This window comes from Martes martes (assembly GCF_963455335.1).
Source record: "Martes martes genome assembly, chromosome: 3".
NCBI lineage: Eukaryota > Metazoa > Chordata > Mammalia > Carnivora > Mustelidae > Martes > Martes martes.
The window spans coordinates 167,611,453-167,634,539 of record NC_137890.1 but is presented as its reverse complement, the minus strand read 5'-3'; the positions used below and the strand labels follow the sequence as shown (position 1 = coordinate 167,634,539).

Genomic DNA, 23,087 nt, shown 5'->3' with positions numbered 1-23,087 from the left:
CGAGCCCGGGAGCAGAAGCGACGGGGAAAGGGGAGGGGTGGTCACCTCGCCCTGCAGCCACCTGCTGCGCGGATACCGCCTGGCGCCCAGTTTCTGTCGGCCAGGCAATGCCGCAGCAAAGGCTAGTTAGGCCCGCCCGAAGCGCCCTCCACTGGCCAAACCGGGTCCAGCGCCGGGCAGCGAGCGGCCGGAACTCTGGCCCAGCTACGCTTCGGAGTGGAGAGAAGCAACCTCCCAACCCCCAAGTCTGCAACGGGTCGCCGCAGTCCACCTCAGCCGCTCCAACCATCTGTCCCTCCCAGAGCGCGCTCGAGAATTCCTTCTGCGTCGGGGAAATAAAGTGAAGGCAGATACAGAAGGCTAGATGCTTTAGTGGCCGGGCAGTGGAGAGGGGGGCACTGAGGGCCGCAAGTCGGCGGGGCTGGGGTGTGGCATCCTCAAAGAGTCGGTAGGGGGCGGCACCACCAGGCGGGACACCTCGGCCTGCTGCAGCTCAAGGGGCGCCGCCGAAAGCAAGTCGGGAGTCTCAATCCTGGAAGATAGAAAGCCCCAGAGGGAGGTTGGAGAGAATCTTCGGGCAGAGCCTACCCGCCCCTGCCGCCCCTCGCGCCCCTCGCGCCCCTCGCGCCTCTCCTGCGCAGTCGGCGCCCCCACCTGGAAAGGCTGAGCGGCGGCAGGGCGATGACGCGCGGCCGCGAGGTGAGCACCACCTCCCCGCGGCTCGCCTCCACCAGGATGTTCTGGATCATGTTCTCCAGCAGCGCCTCCTGCAGGTTGGCGAACGCTGGGAGCCTGCGGGGCGGGGATGGGACAGGACGCGGGTGTCAGCACCGCCATCGACGGCGCTCGTGTTCTCCGCAGGCGTCTTCCGTGCTGTGCGCTGTGCGCCCTGGGCTCGGTCTAAGTGGATTCTCGTCCCACTCCCCGCCCGCCCAGCACTATAAGGCATCCTTGTTCCAACTTTACAGACGCTCTAACTGTGGCTTAAAGGGACCAAGTGACCAAACATCCTGCTGCTGGAACAAGTGGTGGGCTGGGAACCCCAGCAATTGTTGGTCCCATCTCAGAGCCAGGTCTGGGGAGAGGCATCAAGCTGTGAGAGGGTGCCCAAGGGACTGGGTAGGGCCTAAGGGATCCCAAAGCAGACAGGAAGGGCCACAGAGCAGCCCCAGGCAAAGGCCCTCCAGGAAGAGCTGGCACTTCTCTCCTGGCTCTAGAACAGCTATGCCCTGAAAGTGGTGTGCTAGAAAATGGTTTAACAGGCGGGTCTGGGAGGGGAAAACTAAAGCCCAGATCGGCATTTTGTAAATACCTCGCTGAAGGCCTTAAGGTACCAGCGGGATGTCACTGAACGCTGAGCTGGGAAGAGCCTTGCACCCAGACAGAGGCTGGCTCCCAGCGCACCATGGCCTCCTGGGATCCTTCTGCACACACCTGCCTTGCGAACCCTCAGCCAGGTCTGGCTGCTCACCGGCTGATGGTCTCCTTCTCATCCTGCTCTTGTTCCTCCTTCACCATGACCTTCAACTGCTGCTGCCACTGCCATTTCAGGGACTCGTGGGATGTGGGCTGCAGTGTGGGTTCAGTCCCCGTCCAGGACAACTTCTCTTCCTTCGCCCCCTCCTCCAGCTCCCCCTTGCCTGTCTCCTCCTCCTCCATCTCCTCCTCCTCCTCCATCTCCTCCTCCTCCTCCTCCTCTTCCAGCTCCTCCTCTTCCTCTCCACTCTTCTCCTCCTCTTCCCCCACTTTCTTGTCCCGCCTCAGTTTGTCCTCCTCGGACTCCTTGTCTCTGCTGGCCTCCCAGCTGCTGGAGGATGGAGACAGGACAGGTGCTAACTGCAGGGTGTTGCTCTGGGCAGTGATCTTGGCTGACTGCTCATTCCAGAACTGGCAGAAGTAAGGCATCTTCTCCACCAGGCTTTGGTCCACAGCTTCATGGAATATCTTGTCTTCTAGCAGACCCCTGTGTGGAAGGGAGGAGGAGGAGGTCCTCGCCGAGATGGCTTGCAAGGGGGACTTTACACCCCCTGTGGGGCTCTGGCTTCAGAGCCAAGCCTCAAGGGGCAGTTCCTGACTTCTGTGTCTACAAATGGGTGCTTGATGGGGGAGGCCAGCCCTTAGTCAGTTGCTCCGCCCACCCCTCCTTTGGAGGAAGGCATCTCTGGGCTCCATGGGTTCTTAGAGGCAGAACCAGGAGGTCAGAGTTATGCAGATAAGGGACAGGAACCCCAGGGAGATAGTGAACTGGCTCAGACCTTATCTACTAGCCCTGGACAGGACAGGACAGAACTCAGGATCCAGCCCTAAGGATACTTCTAGCAAGCTCCATTAGAGCTGCCCCATCCTGCAGGGCCTGGGGCCACCAGTAGAAGGATCTTGTGAGGAAGTTCTATTTTTCGGGAAAGGAAGGGCTGGGACTTCAGGGGCCATGGGCGGACATAGAGCTGGCTGGCCGAGCTGGTGAGATGACGGGGATGGTGAGGTTTCTGGGGGGTCACCTGATAATGGTGGTGAGACAGTCAATCAGGAGCTGCTTCTCCTGCTTGGAGATGGGGGCCCAGTTGTCTGGGGCTTCTTCCTCAGAAGACTCCAACTTTTCCTCCTTGTGGTATTTCCTCTTTGGCAGCTCCCTGGAGCGGGCCATGACATTCTGAGTGGCCTGGGCAAGCCACCACACTGGGGGGGGGGGTCATGAGCAGTGGTCATGCAGTCAGGAGAACATAGATGAGCTTGGGACAGCCCCCACCTTGGCCCAAATGTCATGCTACGGCATATGGGGACCAAAGCCCAAACCCCAGGGTCAGCACAGGACCTGGAGAGGCTCCAAGTTGGAAAGGGAAGGAAGGAGGGAGGGCAGGAAGCCTAGGTGGGTTCCCAGGGGACAGAAACCCCCTCCCTGCCTGAGAATTCACCGGTGCAGGAAGTGCTGAGGAAAGTCAGAGAAGTTGGCCAGGAAGTACTCGGTTGCATGAGCACGGGCTGTGAGGCCCAAGCACAGCATGCCAGGCGAGGGCGGCTGGGGGCGGGGCCAGAATATCTTCTTCTTTGGGATCCTAAGTTTCCAGCTGACAGGCCGGTTGAGAGGCTGCTGATTCTTGATGGGGGGCAGCGTCTTTGGAAAGGGAGAGACGTGGATGACAGGGATTTGGGGATGTCACTCCCTCACCGATGGGTCTGTAGCTGCCCAACCAGGCCTTTGGAGCCAAATCGAAGTGTGACCCCACCCACTGGCATTTCCATCCCTTCCTTCCAGGAGGCTGGGCCAGCACTTGGGGGTATCTCTGGGAGCAAGCAAGGACTGCTCAATTTATCCCAAGGAGATGGGGCATATGAGCTCACCTTGTACTTCCTCTTAGGGACACAGGCTCTACAATATTCTCCTCTCTATGGAAGCAAAGAGACCCATACTTAGGATATAAGAAGACTGGAGGGACTCCCCTCTTCTCACCCTTTCTGCCAACCCACGAGGTGGGTGGCGGGGAGGTGCCAGCAGCCAATGCCATGGACCTGCTGCCCTCCTGATCTCTCCCACCTCCCAGCCACACCCCCTTCCAGGACCTTCCTTAGGGAAGTGCTCCCTGCAGACGAGGAAAATCAGATCACCCAACTGAAGGAAAGGAAAGGAGATGCCAGCAAATATACGCAGACTGTACCAAGGGTGCTTGTCCTTGTGCCTCAGAATTTTGCAGTTCAGTGCGATAAGGAAATTCTCTCCTTTATTAAGATTTAATTCAGAAATCCCTTCTCCCACACCCTCCGGACAGGAGCTTGTGCACTCATAGTTGGGCCAGAGCTTCAGAGGGGAGCAGAGCCTCCCTGGGGGCTGAGTGTGGTGAGGGCAGAGGTGAGCAAGGTACAAGTATAGCAGCCCAGGGGCACCTGGGTGGCTCAGTGGGTTAAAGCCTCTGCCTTCAGCTCAGGTCATGATCCCAGGGTCCTGGGATCGAGCCCTGCATTGGGCTCTCTGCTCAGCGGGGAGCCTGCTTCCCCCTCTCTCTCTGCCTTGCCTCTTTGCCTACTTGTGATCTCTGTCAAACGGATAAATAAAATCTTAAAAAAAAAAAAAAGAATAGCAGCCCAGGGAGGCTGGGAAGCTGGCGGAGGAATGAAGAGGGCTGTGTGTTCTCACCTTTACTCTCTGGCTCCCCTACAGATAGGAATAGCCTGCTTAGCGCATTCTTACTGGGTGCCAGGCACTGTTGTAGGCACTTCACAGGCTTTAACTCATTCGATCCTCACAACAGTGCTGTGAAGCGGACACTATTTTACTTGCATTCAAAATATTTTTTAAACTTTTATTTTTAACCTCCTTAGTATGGAAAATTTCAAATGCATTGGAAAGTAGAGAGAATATACCAAGAGTCCACCCAGCTTCAACAATCAGCAGGTCACGGCCAGTCTTGTCTCATCTGTGCCCCACTTCTGGATTTTTGTTTAAGATTTGTTTATTTAGGGGCGCCTGGGTAGCTCAGTGGGTTAAAGCCTCTGCCTTTGGCTCAGGTCATGATCCCAGGGTCCTGGGATCGAGTCCCGTGTTGGGCTCTCTGCTCAGTGGGGGGCCTGCCTCCAGCGCGCCCCCCCCCCACCGTCTGCCTCTCTGCCTACTTGTGATCTCTGTGTGTCAAATAAATTTTTTTAAAAGATTTTATTTATTTATTTGACAGAGATCACAAGTAGGCAGAGAGGCAGGCAGAGAGAGAGGGGGAAGCAGGCTTCCTGCTGAGCAGAGAGCCCGATGTGGGGCTCGATCCCAGGACCCTGGGATCATGACCTGAGCCGAAGGCAGAGGCTTTAACCCACTGAGCCACCCAGGCGCCCATGTCAAATAAATTTTTTAAAAAAGATTTGTTTATTTATTTGAGAGAGCACCTGCACATGCACGAGTGAGTGAGGGGAGAGGCAGAGGCAGAGGGAGAGAATCTCAACCCCACTCCCTGCTGAGGGCAGAGCCTGAGATCATGACCTGAGCTGAAATCAAGAATCAGATGCTTCTCTGACTGCACCATCAGGCACTCCTGGATTATTTTGAATTCAATCCCAGATGTCACATTACCCTTATTTTATAGTTAAGGGAACTGAGACAGTAAGTGACTTGACCAAGATCTCAGAACTAGAAATCATCAAAGCCAAGAATCGAAACTGGGCAACTTGTCTCCAGAGGCTGCCCCTGAAACCCCTGTCCCACACCGTCTTCCATCAGAAGGTGAGCTGTCTTGCCTCCCTTGGCTCCCCGGTGCCCAGCACTTAGCAGGCACCCATTAAACACTGGCTACATGAGGCTGGGAATGGTCAGCCAGTCTTCTGTGTACAAAAGAGAGTCTCTTGGGGAGATGCTATGCTTGGTCTAATGGAAGCAAGCTGATCTAGGACAGGCTGGCCAGTTTTGCGTGTAGGACCACCTCACACCTCCACCTCTCTCCCCTCTGGTAAGGCCAATCAGAAAGATCTGTGATGTTCAAGGCCCACTCACCTTCCCTTTCCTATCTGTGATGGTGAACTCCACTTCCTGCCGTAGTTCCTCGTCCTTCCACTCCTGTAGTTCCTTATGGTATTGATTTAGGAGTTTCTGTCGGTGTACCTGCAGCCCAGGACAAGGAGGGAGAAGGCCAAGGTCCAGAGGACCTGTGTGCTGTGGACCCCTCACTCTTCCAGGGGCTGGCCCCTGCCTTTCAGTAAAGGTCTGGGGATCTCATAGACCCCCCACCCCCCCACCCCAACGCCACATCCCAATACTGGGAGCTATGCTCCATCCTGGCTTCTTTCTGATGCTGGTCCTACCTTGCATACCAGGTCCATGCTGTAGAAGCTGGCATGCACTGAGGCCTTCAGGGTTACCACAAAGGGAACCGTCTCTTCAGGAGCCACCTTTCCTGTCATGGGACTCACAGACACCTGTTTGTTTGGGGGAAGGGGTCTGTGGAGCTTCACAGGGATGGGATAGAGTGGGGTGAAATGGGGTGGGTAGGATGGGGTGGGAGGGGATGGGATGGGACGGGGTGGGGTGGGGCTAGATGGGGTAAGACAGGACAGGATGGGATAAGATGGGATGAGGTTGGATGGAGTGAGATGGGTGGGATGGGATGGGATGGCGTGGGGTGGGATGGGATTGGGCAGGGTGGGATAAAGTGGGATAAGATGGGGTGGGATTTAGTGGGATGGGATGGCCTGGGGTGAGATGGGGTAAGATGAGACACGGTGGGATAGGATGGGCCTGGAGTCCTGCTAGAGGTTCTGATTCTCTGAAAATATGAGACTCTCACCTCCCCAAACTCTAGAGGCTTCAGCTGCCACTCAAAGACAATTGTGTCACTCTTGGAGATGTTGTTGAGGAACAGCAGGCGGCTGCACTTGCTCTGCACAGGAATGTTTCCCAGAGAGATATGGGACTGGGACAGGAAGACGTTCTGTTTGTGGAGACAACACAACAGCCACTGGGAGATGAAGTTACCGAGTGCCTTCGGCAGGCATCAGGGTAGGCAGGGTAGGCGTCTGATCTTCACCATGCCCCACGATACACGTGTTATTGTTGTCCCCACTTTACAGATGTGCGGCTAAGGTTTAGAGAGCATGAATAATTTTTCCAAAAGTCTCTTATAGGCACAGTGGGGATAAACCCAATACAGTCTCATCCTAAAGCTTATGCTTTTGACCATTAAAATAGGCTTGGGAGGGCTGAAAAATCACAATTTGCTTAGAGAAGACAGAACTAAAGCCAACATAATTTGAATCCCTGAAGAATGCTTGTAAATTAATGGGGAGGGGGGATCAGCAGTTGGCATTGTCGATAGGAACAGAACAGTAGGGGGTCTGGAAAGACTGAGGTCACATGGGAGGGGCACTTTCTCTCTGCCCAGACCCTGAATGTCTCCAGGGCTGGGACTTTGTCTGGCTCTTCTTTGTGTCCTCAGGGCCTCCAAAGTGCTCATCATGCAGTTAGAGTCCAGAGAGGGTAGGAGTGGAAGGCTGGACAGGCCAATGTATAAGTGTATAGCAACTGGGTGGCTGTACAGAAGGATGGATGGAAAAGTGGGTGAGCAGATGGTTGGATGGATGAGTAAATGAGCATGTGGGGAGCACCTGGGTGGCTCAGTGGGTTAAGCCTCTGCCTTTGGCTCAGGTGATGATCTCAGGGTCTTGGGATCGAGTCCCGCATTGGGCTCTCTGCTCGGCAGGGAGCCTGCTTCCCTTTCTCTCTCTCTGCCTACTTGTGATCTCTCTCTCTCTGTCAAATAAATAAATAAAATCTTAAAAAAAAAATGAGCATGTGGGCCAGTGGGAGGAGATGGACGGATGGTTAGATGAATGAATGGGTCAGACGTCCCAACAGTGGGGTGTGTTTGAACTAAAGATGGGGTTATTGACCCTAGATATTTTATGGCAAAATGCATCTAGGTCCAGAGAGGGACTGTTCTGTCTGATGATAATACTTTACAGCCCTAAAATGGGAGAGCTTCCTTCTATCCCTTCCAAAACCCCCATCCCAATGCCCAGAGTGACTTGAGCAGGAACACCTGTGGGCACTAGGGGGCAGGGTAAGCCTCTCATGGAGCCAGTCCTGCCTGCTTGATTAGGGCAGGTTCCAGGCTTTACTTCTGTATCCCTCCCTTATCACCTCTATCGCATTTCCTTCCCAACTTCCCTCTGCCCGGCCACCGGGGACCCTCAGGCTCCTCCTAGGCCTCAGGCCTTCCACCTCCCTACCCCTACCTGTCCAGGAACCATCAGCCTGGAATGTATGGAGTGGTCATCCCAAGAGGAGATGTTGTGGAATGGGGCTGTGTCCCCCATGACCTGGGGGTCATAGCCCACTCCCTGGAAGCGGATGATGGCTGAGTTCCATCCCAGGATGTGTATGGGTACATCTACCTAGGAAGTTAGGAGGGTGGGGAAGGGACTGGTCAGAGCAAGGCTTGCTGAGGAGGCCAACACCAACCTCTGCCCTTACTCAGCCCAGGCTGCGGCTCACCATGTAGGTCTTGGCCTCAATAGGGGAGAAGATCCACAAGACCTGAGCAGTTGTGCCCGGCTGGATCTCCCCTTGGGGGTTGAGGCAGCAGAAGATGGGGTGATCGAAATTTTTTTCCTGAACATGCGACAGGATGTTGGTCTGGATCTCGTATGTCACAGGCACCGAGCCACCATTATACAGCTCATAAATCTGCAAGGGGGGCAGGGATAATGAAGTGTCCACACCAGATCAGGGTCTGCAATGTAGAGAGCCTGGGATTCTGTGTCCACGGTGGGAGGACGGCTGATCTCCATGATGTGATCCTTACCGCTCCAGAGCCTCCTAACTACCTCTGATTTCCATTATGGCTGGTCATCCAAGAAGTATGTAACTGTATTTTCAGTCTGGGACATTTTAGGATAATCTGTAATCCTTATTTGCTATTAATTTACTTTTGTCAAGGTATAAGGCGACACTAACACTCGTGTCTCTAGCATGGGGATTTACAGAACTGTCCATGCACGCAACCTTCAAGCCCTTCAGTCTCTCATTCTAACCCTCCGGGAGGCTGCCACTTTCCATGTCTGCCCTTAGAGGCAGTCCTGCTTAAAGGCAGATGAGGGAGGGGAAGGAAGCTATGATGTCCCCCAAGACTAACTCCAAAGTGTGGGAACCACAGAATGTCCTGGAAGAAACCCAAGATCTTCTGGTCCAAGCCTTCATTTTAGGATAGGAAAATGGAAGCCAGAGAGAGCAAACAGTTCATCTGGACCTAGATCTTGTCCCCTCATCTTTCCCAGCACGCACTCCTGAATATGCTGATTTTATTTCTCTAGCCTGGGCCATGTCCGAGCTTCAGACTTGGTATCTGACTTCCGCTTCACAAGCCCTTCCTGCCCCCTCGCCAGCCACTGATTGTCTCACAGACTTCTCAAATTTGGTAAAAACCCAACTCTTCACTAGAAAGCCTGCCTATTTCTACCTCCCCACCACCTCGGAGTGCACCTCCTTTCAGTAAATGCTCAAACTAGGAATTCAATACAGCTCAATCCCTCCCTCTCTCCCACTTTCCCAAGCTAGCCCCAGCAAGTCCCTATGGTTCTGCTTCCAAAATGTAAATTAAATCTGTTCACTTCTACTTCTGCTGTCCTCTCATGGGTCCAGGCCACTGTCTGTCATCGTCTCATGAATGAAAGAGGAAGCTTGGCCAGTTCTGGAGATTGCTTGGAGGCACAGTTGGGTCTCCTGGCTCTAGATCGGGGGGCATTTTCCACTATGTTCAGGACCACAGGGAAGTGGTCTAGTCTCTCAGGAAAGCTCTCCAGGGGGCACCAATCCGTGCTTTCCTTTTCAAGGACCTGGGCCTCTGCAGCCTTGGCCTGGGGGGGCGGGGGGGCTTCCAGGAAGCCAGTAGGGTAAAGGGTGGTCTCTCAGGTCCAGAAAGCCCATTCCTCTGACTCTAGGCTGGACAACCAGAGACTTCTGCTCAGAAATACAAGGACTTCTAAATGGTTAGAAATTTCACAGCCATGACATGTTTGGGAAAATACTACACCCCCCTCTGGAGATTTCCAGTGTACATGTTCAGAGCAAAGGAACCCAATTCCCTCCACTTGATAAAGAAAATTCTATAGCTTCGCAAGGATTCATAGTCTAGTTTTTCACACTCCAGAAAAACGTCCTTCCTGGAGCAGCAGTTTTTCAACCTGGGGCTGAGACCTATTAGTGAGCAGCTCATGAAAACAACTTAGCAGGTGGAACAGAATAAAGTAAAAATGGAAAACATCCGAACACTTTGCACGGAGTAGTGTGCATACTGATCTGTGACATTTTGTTTTAAGTATATGTTGCGTATGTACTTGTTGGATTATTATCCAAAATATATTAGTGTGATTCCTGGTCAAAGAAGTTCAAAGAATCCTGTGCTAGGGGAAAGAATCCCTTGCTTTTGCATGGGACCATGGGAATGAGGCAAAGGGCTTCGCACCAGGCACCAGGAAGCAGAAGCCTCTCATCTTGGATCACTCTCTGTTGCGCAAAACTCAGGGTTTGACCTGTAGCCCCACCTCTCAGCATGAGGACTTCTGGAGGGTAAGGTCCTTGTTACCCCGTAGAGGGCTGATGCAGATACACAGAGATCAATGCTTAGGCTTCTTGGTCACTGGGACAAGGTAGACCACTCACCTGCCTTGGGGGCAATGTGTTGCCAATGGGGACAGGGACGAACTCGTGGCTAGTGGAGGTGAAGTGCACGTACTTTTGCTCCAGCTGCACTGTCACACCTATGAAATTCAGCTGGAAATAGAAAGCCCATTAGTAGCATCCTTCCCCAGGAGGAACAGAAGCACCCAGCCCAAAGTTCTGGACCCTAGGTCTCCAGGGGCACAGTTCCCTGCTCCTCTCTCAGGTGTCCAGGACAGAATGAGGTCTAGGGTCTCACCAGGATCTCCCGGCCGTGGGACACCTTGAAGAGCACTGGGAGGCGATCAGTGCCAACGAACACGTGGCTGGAAGGGAAGAGACGAGTCTGGGCTGAAGTTACAGAGCCCCGGTACCCGCAGGAGAGCAAAGTGCCTGTAGCTTTGAGGGGGCCAGCCCCTGGGAGTGTGTGGAAGGAACCCCCTGAGTGGGGATGGGGCAAGAGGGACATGAAACCTCCCTGCCAAGTGGGTGGATGGGGTCCTCCCCTGGCAGTGGGCACTTAAGGTATCCTGGAGTCACCAGAGTCCAAGGAAGAGCTACTCTGGGAGCACAGGGAAAGCGGGGGGTGGGGCGGGTCTCCAGGGCCGGAAGTGTGGACAGGCAGTGGGAGGAGCACCTGTATTTGAGTTCCACCACCTGCTCCTGCCCGGGACTCAGGCTCCCAGCCTTGGGGCTGATGGAGAATACGCAGTTGTCCTGCACACGCATTTGGTGAAGCTCAGTGGCATCAAACTCCGCTTGCTGCGCCCACAACTCCAGGTCAATCTGCTGGTCCCTTGGAAAGAGGAAGGCCCTGGAAGAGGGTTGCAAGCCTTTTAGAAAAGAGCGGTGGGAGCTCTGTGCAGCAGGCAGGGTGGATGGAGGCCTCCCAGGAGGCCTCCCCTACTCCCTCCCCCCGATTTGGCAAGATGCCCCACGCATGGCTGAGCAAACACGGCTCTAGTGGACTCTCACTTCATAACGACCCCAAACCCAAACCTGGAAATGGCAGCAGGTCCTTGGTGATGGAGTGGAAAGTGGAGACTGGGGCTTCCGTTGTCAGGGACAGGGGTCAAGGGGGACAACCCGTGTATGTGGGTAGCTTTGAGCTAGCTAGCCACTAACCCCAGGGCAGTTGTTATGTGACAAAGCCCTTAGGAAGGGCCATTTGAAGCACCTACAAACACCAGCAGCACACACTAGGCCCCCCTCCCTCCAGAGGGAGGGTGTCTAGGCCAGCGTGAGCCTGGGGCGGAGAACAGATGTCCCAGCAGGGCTGGTGTTCTTGAATCTAGAGCAAGTCTGGGCATAGAATTAATGTCCCTCACATTCTGGGAATGTGGATACTGTCCTCTAGCTGCTTAACAAAATGAGAGGTGAAGGGGTCCCCGGGTTACGATCTGAAAAGGAGGGCCCCTCCGCTCGCAGAGACACAGCAGAGAACTGGCCTCAAACTGGGCGGATGGCATGAATGGGGAGCAGCCAAAGGGGAAATGCTCAAAGAATGGAGGAAATCACAAACCTAGACTCCCTTGAATCAGTCTTAAAATAGTTTCACATCAGAAATGTGATAAACATGGGGTGCCTGGGTGGCTCAGTCATTAGGCTTCTGTCTTCAGTTTAGGTTGTGTTCCTGGGATCCTGGGATCGAGCCCCGCATTGGGTTCCCTGCTCAGCAGGAAGCCTGCTTCTCCCTCTCCCACTCCCCCTGCTTGTATTCCCTCTCTCGCTGTGTCTCTCTCTGTCAAATAAATAAAATAAAATAAAACAAAATAAAATAAAACAAGGGAATGTGATAAACAGTTCCACTCAACACCAGGAAGTTAGAAAGAACAGACACCTTCAAACAGGAAAGGAGAGAAGGCACAGCTACCACCTTCTGCTGTGGGAATTTTGACAGCATCTACTAGAATAAAAACTGCAGGAGCCCTTTGACTCAGGAATTTTCTCCTGGGGAACTAACCTGCAGGAATAAAGGTATGCGTGCACACGCTCACGCTCACACACGTGCGCCCAGCAACACACACACACATGCAGATGTTTATTACAACTTTCTTTGTAGTGGGGGAAAGAAAAACCCACTGGGAACAACTAATGTCATCCAATACAGGAGGAGTTTAATAACTTCAGGGCCATTCATATTACGGAATATTATGCCAAATATTACAGAGAAAGAGTTAAGGGGCACCTGGGTGGCTGAGTGGGTTAAGCGTCTACCTTGGACTCAGGTCATGATCTCAGGGTCCTGGGATCCAGCCCCGCATCGGGCTCCCTGCTCAGCAGGGAGTCTGCTTCTCCCTCTCCCTCTCCCCCTCCCCCTGCTCATGTTCTCTCTTTCACACACACACTCTCTCTCAAATGAATCAATAAAAAAAAAATCTTTAAAAAAAGGGTTAAAGAGTTTTATGCACTGATCTGTATTGATCTGAAGGGAATGTTATGGGCATAATGCTGAGTGAAAATGTTAATGATCTAACAGAAAGCAGTATGCACAGCATTGTGCCACTACTGAAAAAAAAAATTCAAGGGAAACAGAATAACCCTGGGCTGTGTTCACATGTGGATGGTACACGGGCTGGGGATGGAAGCCCCCCACAAACCCTCGATCACCCCCAGAGGAGCAGACATGCAGCGGGAGCCGGGGAGTTGCTTGCTTTGTGTCTTTTGACAGGTGAATAAGCTGCTTTTTCACTTCATCCAGGGGATACTGATGAGCGGCACAACTGGAGATCTTGCTACTTTGGGGTTATCTGGGTAGTTTCGACACCTCTGTTTCCCTCGCTGCCCTTGCTCAGTCCCCCTCCAAATAATTCTGACCCCTTTTTCCCTGCCAGTCCCCTAGTGTGGGCCCCCTTGCTGGCTCTCCTGCCTCAGGCTGCTAGTCCATTTCTCTCCCTGCACCCCACACCCTAGACCAGAGTGGCAGGTCTCGAAGGTAGATCATGTCTTTGTCCCCTGTCCCTGCTTACATCGCCACCATGCCCTCAGGAAGAAGTCCAAACTCTTAGGAGAAAGGTCCCGATGCCGTGGCCCTTGTCTGCCTTCCCAGTCACATCTGGGACCCCATCCTCCTCTTCTGTCAACACTCTAGGTGGGCTGAGCCCTTTTCTCTTACTCCTTTACATACCAGGCCCTCTGTCTGGAAGGTTCTCCGCCCTCCTTTTTTAAAAGATTTTATTTATTTGTCAGAGGGAGAGAGAAAGCGAGCACAAGCAGGGGGAGCAGCAGGCAGAGGGAGAAGCAGGCTTCTAGCCGAGCAGGGAACCCAACAGGGACTTGATCCCAGGACCTTGGAATCATGACCAGAGCTGGAGACAGATGCTTAACCGACTGAGCCATCCAGGCATCCCTGTCTGGAACGTTCTCTGCAGCCTCTCTGCGTCTTCTCCCTAAGCTGCTGGTCTGGCTCAGTTGTAGCTTTCTTCAGCCCACATCACCCTGCCTCAGACCCCTGCAGCTCTTGGAGGGCCAGGCTTGGACCTGTCGGCCCCTCGATTCTGAGGGCCATGTCGGGAGCCCAGGCCTAGAAGTCCCCAGTAAACAGTTAGCCAAGACTTAATGAGTGCATGAGGGACCAGGAGGTGTTAGCCTGAATATCTGATGTCGGTAAGGCCTTCCACCTCCCTGGGCAGGAGCAGAGGCATGGGGAGAGAGGACCCGGAGGGAGCGGGGAAGGCCACTCTAGGCTCCTCTTCCCTCTGACGCTCCCCCTCCCTCTTAGGGTTCTCACTCTGTCCTGCCTGCGGCTGCCTCCAGGCCAAGTCCACACTCCCCATTTCTTACTGATCTTGGCAGGAATAAAACCTTCAGTCTGTTCTTTATGAGCTCAGCAAAGACCAGCTAGAAGTTTCAAAAATAGCCTTCTAAGAAATTGAGAGGAAACACAACAACACAAAAAACCTAGGAGAGTCAAGCCTTCCAAGGAAGGTTCGCTGTGCTTGGACTCCTGGAAGAAGCACGGACTGCCTTCCTGAACCTCAGATGATCTCCTGATGGATGGGCTCAGTTCAGTGGGCACCTTGCCTGGGTTTCCTCCCACCTCGGTTTCCAGCCACCTGGACTCTCTCCACAGAGAGTGTGAGCTGGCTTGCTCCTACACAAACACACTTACATGCATAATCCACCAAAATACCCTGTTCTGCGCCAGAACGGACTAATGCCGCTTTTCCTGTAGTGCCTGGCTCCTGGCCACGCCAGTAGCCTCAGGGAATGGTGGATCTGGAGCTCTGGCGGGCCCCGGGCCTTCCCCACCTGGCTAGCAGCCCTGTCTGCCAAGCTTCAAGTCATCAGGGCCAGGAGCCCTCGGCTACTCATAGTACTGTCCCTTCTCAGACAGGAGCCAGCCTCCCTGTTTGCTTCCCCTCCAGCTTTGCCCCCACCCCAAGACTCTGCTCAGGTAGGAAGGTTCCTGAGATCGCAGAAGCACCCCATCACACCCCACCCGAGCCCCCGCCATGCCCCTGGCTATCTCTCTCAAGCCTGACCCCAGTGGGTGCACTTCTTTGTCACTTCTGTTTAGGCAAGAAAAGTTAGAAGTCACCAAAAGGAAATTTACTAGGAAGTCGAGACGCGTGGCAGAGGTGGGGAGGAAGAACAAGAAAAAGCTCTGGCATGGAAACAGGATGTTTACCGGGCACAAGTTCGGGCCCCGACGGGAGGAAAGTCAAGCTTGGCAGGCTCAGAGCTCCAGGCCTGGGCTGCTGTGACGGGAGAGGCGCAGCCTGCCCTGCGGCCAGTCTCCAGCCTTCCCGCAGCCCACGTGGCTTCTCTCAGCCACGTCTTCCTTCCCGACACCAGCTCGGTGGCAGCTTGTCCCTGTCCTTCCCCACCAGAGATCTTCACTCAGCCCCATACAGGCTTGGCCTCCCTGGACTGAAACTCTATCGGGGGTGTCCCACTGCCTAGCACAGTGCCTGGGACACAGAGGCACTCTGAAGGCTTCTTGCTGTCTAACCGGTACCGCTCTGGCTTTGAACCCGGCTCTGCCTGCTAATGGATGAGCGGCCTTAGCCTCCATCTGCAAGAGCCAGCAGAGGAGGATTTTTTTCCCCTGGGGTTGGTGTGAGGGTTGGAGGAGAAAAATCTCATAAATTGGTACCTGGCACGCAGCAGGAGGCCATAGGATACCTCTCACTCATTAAGCAATTAGGATGACCGTACCAGTCTCCATCAGTCTCTCCCACTCTTGAGCCTATGGCCATGTCTTGGGCAGTGACAGGTTTGGAGCACTGAAGGATGATCCCCAATCCCACACTGGCTTCCCCACGCCATGAAGGAGGGGATCCACTGCTCACAGGCACCAGACAGCCAGGTCCACCCCAAGCCAGAGATGGCCTCCAGCACCTGCCTCCCGGGGCCCCTGGCAGCCCCCTCCCAGCCCCCTATACCAGTCCAGGGACACCACTCCGCGGTTCTTCAGGGCCAGGAGCACCACTGAGGGGGGGGCCTCCATTGGCGCTGCCCCGAAGTTGAAGTCGAGCTTCAGATGGGTGAAGACGGTGGGGATCTGGCTTGTGCTGTGTGAAGCAGAGACTCAGACTCAGAGACAGAGGCAGACAGTACGGAACGCCCCCACCAGGGGCAGCTGGCTGGCCGGGCAATCATCTTCCTGTAGGCGGGAATTGGAGAATCTGGAACTCGGGGGCTGGGGTGGGCTAGCACTTGCGAACTTGAGCCCATCCCTGACTTCTTCAGGACGCTCCAGGGATGGGCAAGAATTTGGGGGCAGATGGGGAGACACTCCATGGATAGGTCTTGGTGCTGGGGGGAGGGTGTGGGCAGAAAACTCCAAGAACACCCCAGATAGGCCCTGCCACCGCCCTGGGCCCACCTCACCTGTGCCGGGTGGGCAACTCGTAGGTGAGCTCTTGGGGGGTGGGGTCACGCTCCAAGTAACTGTTGAGCATGTCTAGGGAGAAGAGGCGCCACAGGTGTTTCCGGGTGATGCCCTTGGCACTGCCCACGGGGCAGACATCCAGGATGGAGAGCAAGGGGTACACAGCCATCAGGAAGACGTGACACAGCTCCTGCCTCTTCCCAGCCTTGTTATCTAGGGAAGGAAGGTGTGGACATGAGGAGTGGCTTCACCTCCCCGCTGCCCGGGGCCCCGGCATGCAGGCTGAGCGTGTAGGAACCCTGGCCACCTTCCCAGGACCCTTGTCAGGAGCAACGGATATCTCCCAGGCTCTGGGACCTTTCCAGAACAGCCAAGCCTTGTCTGGTACTTTCTATGTGTTAGGCATTGTCCGAAACGCTCTGTGTGCATCGCGGTGTTCACTAGGTGCCGTTGCTTGTTTGCAAACTGACTCTCACTAACAGCTTTATTGAGATAGAATTTATATACCATGAAATTAACACTTTTAACCCATACAATCCAGATTTGTCCTATATTCAGAGCTGTGCCACCATCACCATCATCTAATTTAGAACCTTTCCATCACCTCAAAAAGAAGCCTGGTACCAAACAGCTGACTTCCCATTCCCCTCCCCCCACACCATCCCCTAGCCACCACTGATCTACTTTCTGTCTCTATAGAGTTGCCTGTCCTGGCTGGACATCTCACATAAACGGAATCATACAATATGTGGGTTTTTGGTGACTGGCTTTTTTCACCTGGCGTAACATTTTCAAGATTCATTCATGGGGTAACACGTATCAGCCCCCCCTTTTTTTGCACATGTGCACACACATACATGGACATCTCTGTGTGGACGGATGTGGTCATTATGAGGCATACACACCAGTCATCCCAGCACATCCCAGCATGCTAATGCACTCCCTGCTAGCACTGTCTGGATCCCCGGCACCCGCCCACCCCAGGTCCTGCTCACACAGTCCGCCCCCTTTCCTCTCAGGTGGCCCATGTACCTCTGTGGGAGAGGAGAGCGTAGCTGATCTTCCAGCAGTACTGGGAGCGCTGGTGGGGACAAGCGGTCAGGCAGATGGTGTCCTGGGACCGGGGTGGCAGGCTCCCCTCTGTGTGGTCCAGCTGCAGGGCTGCTCAGGGATGACCCGGGTGGGGTCAAGGGCAGAAGAAGCCCTCAGTGCAGGCCAGAGAGTCCCAGCCTCTCCTCCTGCTCCTTTCCACACACCCTCCCCTGGGCCAGCAGAGTACTGGCTAGAGAGCAGGCCCAGAGCCAGGAAAACAGGGAGCAGAGTCCCTCTTCCCAGAGCAGACAGAGGAAACCACATTTTGTGTCACTGGCATCTGCTAAGCATTTCGCTCTGCCTCGAAGCCCTGGGAGGCAGGTGCCAGCAATCGTCCCATTTTACAGATGAGGCAGCTGAGGCTCAGAGAGTCAGTCCGCCCCATGCCACACATCTAAAAGGTGGAAGCACCAAGTTTTAAGCCCTGTTCTGCCTTCCCCCAAAGCATGATCTGGTTAACCATTGTCCCTCACTGCTTTCCTCCCTGGCCCCTGCCCTGGCCCAGGCCCGAGTACCAAGGGGCCTGTTGTCCACGACCTGAGGGCTGCACTGCTCCAGGAACAGGCGGTAATAAAGGGTGCAGTTGCCATCATTCAGAAGCATCAGCAACCTGGACTGCTTGCTGTTCACCAGCACGTTCCCGAATTCCAGCTCCTTTTCCTTCACCTGAGGGCCAGAGTCAGCCAGCCACAGCCCTGGCTTCCCGGCCCCTGGCCTCAGAGAATTAATGAGGGAGTACAGGGCCAGAGGGCTAGATGGCTCCCATCCCTTGCCCTCTTGGAGTCGGGCACCCTGGGGTCTTCCCTCCCACCTGTGCCCTGGCCCACGCTCCCCAGCCCCACCTGCCAGGGTTCTCCTACTCACGGAGAGGCTGCTGGTGATGCCCATGCCCACCAGCCGGAGCATGTAGTGGGTGGTGGCGGGGGGCTTGGTGTTTGGGGGCAGACCGGCTTCCCAGACCCACATCCCTACTCGGAACAGGTACTTGGTCTCCTCCAGAGGGCTGAAGGTCCATGTCAGCGTCTGGGGTCACAGAGATCATCCCTGCGTGGGGTCTCCAAAACCCCTTGCCCAGACTTCTGGCCATAGGAGATCCCACAGCGGGGGACCAAGCTACGGTACCTCTGAGTGTTAGCCCTGTGTTGGGCACTTCCCACACATTGGATTTTATGTTCACTCCTTCAGCCTCTCCATTCCTTATCCCCACGAGGTAAGTGGTATTATTTAGTACCTTGTTTTCTGATGACACACTGGAGACAGAGAAGTGGGGTAACTTGCCCCAGGTCACACGGTTGACGAGGGGCTGGGTGGGAGCTGGAGTGTGAGCTCCTGAAGCCAACTCCAGAGCCTATGCCGTCTCTCGCCTCCCTGACTACCACCTGGGTTCTTCCAGACACCATGTGTTGGTGGTTCTGGTGTCTGTCCTCCCCAACTCGTCTATATGGCCCTAGACCAGGAAATGGGGCTCTGCTAATTTGGGTCCCAGCCGGTGCCCCCCTCCGGACTGCTGCTGGGACCTCGAGGACTCCCCTTCCTCACGCCTTCATGATACGCACCCACCTGGCCCCAAACCCAGCTGCTCCAAACCACCTCGCATCGATCTTGCAGCTTTGGGGACCACAGATGGAGAGGGGACTCGCCCCTTGAAAGTGGTTCAAGTGCCAGCTCTCCACCTCCTCATTTGTAATATTCGTAAATGGCTTTCTCTTCTCTAAGTTTCAATTCTTCTTTGTAAAATGGGGGCTAAGACCATAGTAGCTGTCCCACCCGCTTGTAAGGCAGGGGAGGTGATTATCGATTAAATGGGAGGGTGCACACTGTAAGTCCAGCCCCCGGAGAAGCGTGAGTAAGAGATGAGGGTCAAAGTGAAGGTGACCTTGGATCTCCTTGGAGACAGCAGCCGCAGCTCAACGTAGACTCTCCCCATTGTGAGCCTTGGCTGTGGGCAGGGTGCGGAAAGCATGCAAATGGGAGCACAGGGGAGGGGTGGGGGGGCAGCAGCAGGGCGGGGCACTCACAAGGCTCTCGCTGGGCTGGATAAGCCCCCGCGCAGGCTCGACGGCCAGGATCTTTCCGTATGGCTGGGAAATCCTCCATTCAAACTCCAGGGGCAGACGTGAGGGGTTACGGAAGGTGAAGAGGCTGGTGGAGGAGCAGCCGACCCAGGTGGGCTTGAAGAACACGCTCTTAGAGGTGTCCAGCTTCAGCTGTAGGGGCTCCTCCCGGCTCTGCATGCTTACCTCCTAGGGCCGGGGGAGGGAGGGCAGGGCCCCAATGTCACCCCGCTGCCCCGGCTCCCCCAAATGTCCGAGAGGCCACGGGCGGGCAGCTTTTCCCCTGGGGGTGGGGGGCAAAAGGCCCTCCTCCAGCCTGGGCACAGGCAGCTTCTGTCAAGGCAGAGTAGATGGAGACCGACCCAAGAGATGGTTCTTGAAAAGAATCCAGGGACCGAGACAGGAGGTACCGATCATTTCATGGGCCAGATATGGGCCCACCAGCCTGGCTCCTTTTCTAGCCCAACCCCACACCTCCCTCTGCAACCTGCAATGCATCTTATTTTGCCCCCACTCATTTCTTTGGGACCTCTGCACCCCTTTTCTTGTCCCAGACACCTCGAGGTCGACATGCTGGGCCTGAGGGTGGGAGAGCTGTTCACAGCTGGGGTCAAGGGGTCTTCGCCCTCCTATGGCACTTCCTGGGGGGAGGGGGGAGAAGCAGCCCCTTGGCTACTTTAGGGGAGATTTAGAGGCCAACCCCAGAATCTGGCTTTGAGAAGGAAAGCCCCAGACTACAGCCCACTCCTCAGGACACAGTCCCCTAGCCCTGCCTTTTACCTTGAGATACTGGGGACAAAAATTGAACTGCAAGTAGAAAAGGTGTTGCTTCCAGCAGTTGCCCTTGGGGTAGGTACAGATGAGGAAGATCTGATGGGCCCTGGGGGCCACGAGACCTGAACTGGGCCGCAGGGAGATGTCTGAGCTGCTTTGGGGGGCCAAGTTGAAGGTCAACATCATGGAGCCTTTGTTGATCAAGAGCAGGCTACGGTAGGAGGGTTCGCCAGCGGACACTGCAGGAAAGAGCTGGGGTGCACAAGAGGGACCAACACTCAGATCTATATGCTTCCTCCTCCCCCACCCCGCTGATCTGCATGCGAGCACCACATCCCTGGGTAGTCCAGACGCCCAGGGGCTCAGGGAAGTCTGTGTGGGCTTGGCTGGGCCTGTCTTCAAGGAGAACCAAGATACCTCCACACATCCCAGTCACTCCCCTGCGAGCAGGGAACAGAGGGTCACAGCTTGGCACCAAAAAATGATTCTGTCCTCCAGAGACCTCCAGACAGGGAAAGGGAGTGGCCATAGGGAAGTGAGCCCAGGAAACACAGACATCTGAGACTTCCTCCTCAAAGTTAAGGAGGTCTTTCATTTTAGGGTGCCCAAAAATCATCCTTTGGAGAATTCACTTTCAGAGATCCTGGTCCAGAAGCTCTGGGATCAGCAGTCCCTTCTAGATAATTCTCTTACAGACAGCTGAGAGGAACCCCTTGGCCCCTCTTTGAGAAGGGGAAAGCCCCAGAATTCCCAGCTTCCAAACATTCCTGAAGTGCATAGGGTATGATCAGCTACAGGGTAAGAGCTAGGGCAGCTGTATTGTACAAGGCCTGAGACCGCTGACAGGGCGCCCACCCAGCTGGGACAGACGTGCCCACGTGTGAGGTGGCGGGTGGGGGGTGGTGTGGGGCAACACAGGCCCAGAATCGGATGGACAGTGGTAAAGGCCACAAACCGCTGGGATGAACCAGCCATGAGAAAGGGATGGGGGTCAGGGAGGGGAACCCCATGCAGTCAGGGAGGGACTTGAGCTGAATCTCGGGGGGTGAAGTCAGGTAGGGATTGGAGAGCAGAAGTGCAGCTGGTGGGGGGGCAGGATCACCCCCAGCACAGGGCCCCAGAGGGGTGCTTTTCCAGCAATGTGAGGCATGAGGGCAGTGGAGATGGATGGGAAGGATGACAAAGGTCAGGGAGGCTGGGAAGAGGTGTCAAAGGAAAAGCCAGGACTGGAACTCGGCCATCTGGGTCCAGGGTCGATGCTTTTAAGCCTTCTGTCATCTGGCTGCTCAGGTCAGACAGGGCCTCCAAGGGTTCTTCGGAGAGGCCTGGGAATTATGACTCAGAAAGCCGAGGATCCAGCTCTGTGACCCACAGGAGCCTGGGCAATCTCCAAGGCCAGGGGCTCATGGTGGGGGGTCAGATCCCTGAGCAGGTGCTTAGCAAACAAGGCACAGACAAATGAAGGAGCCAGAGAATCTTCAATCTCAGTGCGAGATAGCCAGGGAGTATTCTAGATGGAGCAAGGAGCGGCCAGGTGTCCGAGCCCCAGACTGGCCCACAAGAGAGCCCTCCACGCCTGGATCCCTAGGGGCTGGCAGTGGGGAGGGTGGGATGGCCTGGGAGGGTGCTGGGATGTATGCGAGGCCGGCAGAGTGTGGACCTGACCAAGGCCAAACTCCCCTGTCCTACCTCCCCGCTGGGGCCATGCTCACCTTGGGGGCATGCAGGGAATACTGAGGGACAGGGTGTTCCAAGGCAGCATGATAGCTATGGCCTCGTGCACGGACGGTCAGACACCAGGAGGGACACACGGTGCAGTCCTCCTCGATGTTATTATAGCTCTGCAGAACCTGCACAGGGGGCCGGACCAGTGGATGAGCTGAGAGTCCCATGTCCGACCCTGCGGGGGCCCCCAGCTTGCCCCCTGCGCTACAGGAGTCCCACACCAGGCACAGAGAGAGGACAGGGTCTCCCTGAGAAGACAGCGCAGAGAACAGCCATCCTAATGGCTCTGACCGTAGGGTACAGGGGCCGTGCTCAGCACTCCCGCAAATAGGCTCTGTGATAACCACAGCAGCAGCAGGCCGGGGCCGAGGCTGGGGTGTGAGGACAGCATTTCTCCTGCAGGAATGTGCCTAGAGATGCGCCCACCAAAAGAAATAGGACGCAAGCCACGAAGGCAAGCCACAAAGGTAGTTTTACGTGTTTTAGCAGCCACAATAACAAAGTGAAACGACGAGAAGTTAATTTCAGCGATATGACTTATTTATCCCAACGGATCCCAAATCTTACCATTTTAACCTAAAATCAACATATAAGTGATGCGTGAGATACCTTACATTCTTTTGGCACTAAGTTTTTGAAAGCCAGTGGGTCTCTTATGATGTATCTCATTTGAACTGGCCACCTTTCGGGTGTTCGGTGGCCATGTGTGGCTGGTGGCTGCCGTACCAGACGGGGCCGGGCCAGAGCCAGTAGCCTAACAATCTGGACGGCTCAGCCTTGGCAAAGCCAGGTGTCCACAGCCTTATTCCTATAATCCTCCACATCTCCCCCCGCCTCTACCCACCCCCCACCCCCATCACCGCTGCCAAGATATTAGAATGGAGGCAATTAAAGCCTCAGTTTTGGAAAGCCTTCTCAAAAGTTCAGATATGGCCCCACACTTTTAGATGAAAAGACAGGGGCATCAGGGACATTAAGGGACTTGCCCAGGGTCACAGAGCTGATAAGGGATGCTAATCTCTCATTCCTGGCACCCTGGCCCCTGGCAGAGAATAGCAGCATAGGCAGAGCCGATAAGGAAGGGAAAAGGCAGGACCAGAGATGAGGGAGTGACCAGCGTCTGCGACCAAGAGGCTGGGCTGAGCACAGCCTGTGGTCCGAGTTCCCTGGCCAAGGGAGGTTGTGCTAGAAGCAACCCCCACCCCCGCCTAATTATCCGGCTCCCCTGACTTGGTCTCCCAGGCTCTGGTTCCTGCCCATAGTTCTTCTGGATGGACCACTCCCTACTTCAGGGACTAGAGAGAAGCCAGGAGCTCCAGGGAGTGATTCCTTGTGTGGCGAATTTTCCCAAAGGGCTGGACCCCAGCTGAGTTCTCCCTCGACTGGGTGTGGGGTAGGGGGGCAACACAAGCACTAGAGGCAGTCAGATGGGCCAAGAACCCCTTAGCCAAGGCAGCCTATAAGTCTGGGAGAAGAC

The 23,087-nt window shown here is 55.1% G+C and overlaps 1 protein-coding gene across 1 annotated transcript in view; it reads right to left on the bottom strand.

Moving 5' to 3' along the window:
• Positions 1 to 369: 369 nt before the first annotated feature.
• The window catches only part of CFAP65 (cilia and flagella associated protein 65), a gene marked incomplete at both ends in the record, with an annotated part of 33,176 nt that continues 10,458 nt past the window's right edge, over positions 370 to 23,087 (bottom strand). Inside the window, 22 exons of the mRNA XM_080799439.1 lie at positions 370 to 532; positions 655 to 792; positions 1,472 to 1,963; positions 2,499 to 2,630; positions 2,913 to 3,112; positions 3,340 to 3,384; positions 5,471 to 5,578; positions 5,779 to 5,892; positions 6,261 to 6,404; positions 7,708 to 7,866; positions 7,967 to 8,158; positions 10,133 to 10,243; positions 10,389 to 10,455; positions 10,767 to 10,943; positions 15,517 to 15,645; positions 15,965 to 16,178; positions 16,998 to 17,126; positions 17,573 to 17,723; positions 17,922 to 18,080; positions 19,076 to 19,300; positions 19,892 to 20,137; positions 21,598 to 21,735. Of these exons, the coding sequence (XP_080655565.1) occupies positions 370 to 532; positions 655 to 792; positions 1,472 to 1,963; positions 2,499 to 2,630; positions 2,913 to 3,112; positions 3,340 to 3,384; positions 5,471 to 5,578; positions 5,779 to 5,892; positions 6,261 to 6,404; positions 7,708 to 7,866; positions 7,967 to 8,158; positions 10,133 to 10,243; positions 10,389 to 10,455; positions 10,767 to 10,943; positions 15,517 to 15,645; positions 15,965 to 16,178; positions 16,998 to 17,126; positions 17,573 to 17,723; positions 17,922 to 18,080; positions 19,076 to 19,300; positions 19,892 to 20,137; positions 21,598 to 21,735 (3,633 nt within the window). The remainder of the gene's footprint in view (positions 533 to 654; positions 793 to 1,471; positions 1,964 to 2,498; positions 2,631 to 2,912; positions 3,113 to 3,339; positions 3,385 to 5,470; positions 5,579 to 5,778; positions 5,893 to 6,260; positions 6,405 to 7,707; positions 7,867 to 7,966; positions 8,159 to 10,132; positions 10,244 to 10,388; positions 10,456 to 10,766; positions 10,944 to 15,516; positions 15,646 to 15,964; positions 16,179 to 16,997; positions 17,127 to 17,572; positions 17,724 to 17,921; positions 18,081 to 19,075; positions 19,301 to 19,891; positions 20,138 to 21,597; positions 21,736 to 23,087) is intronic.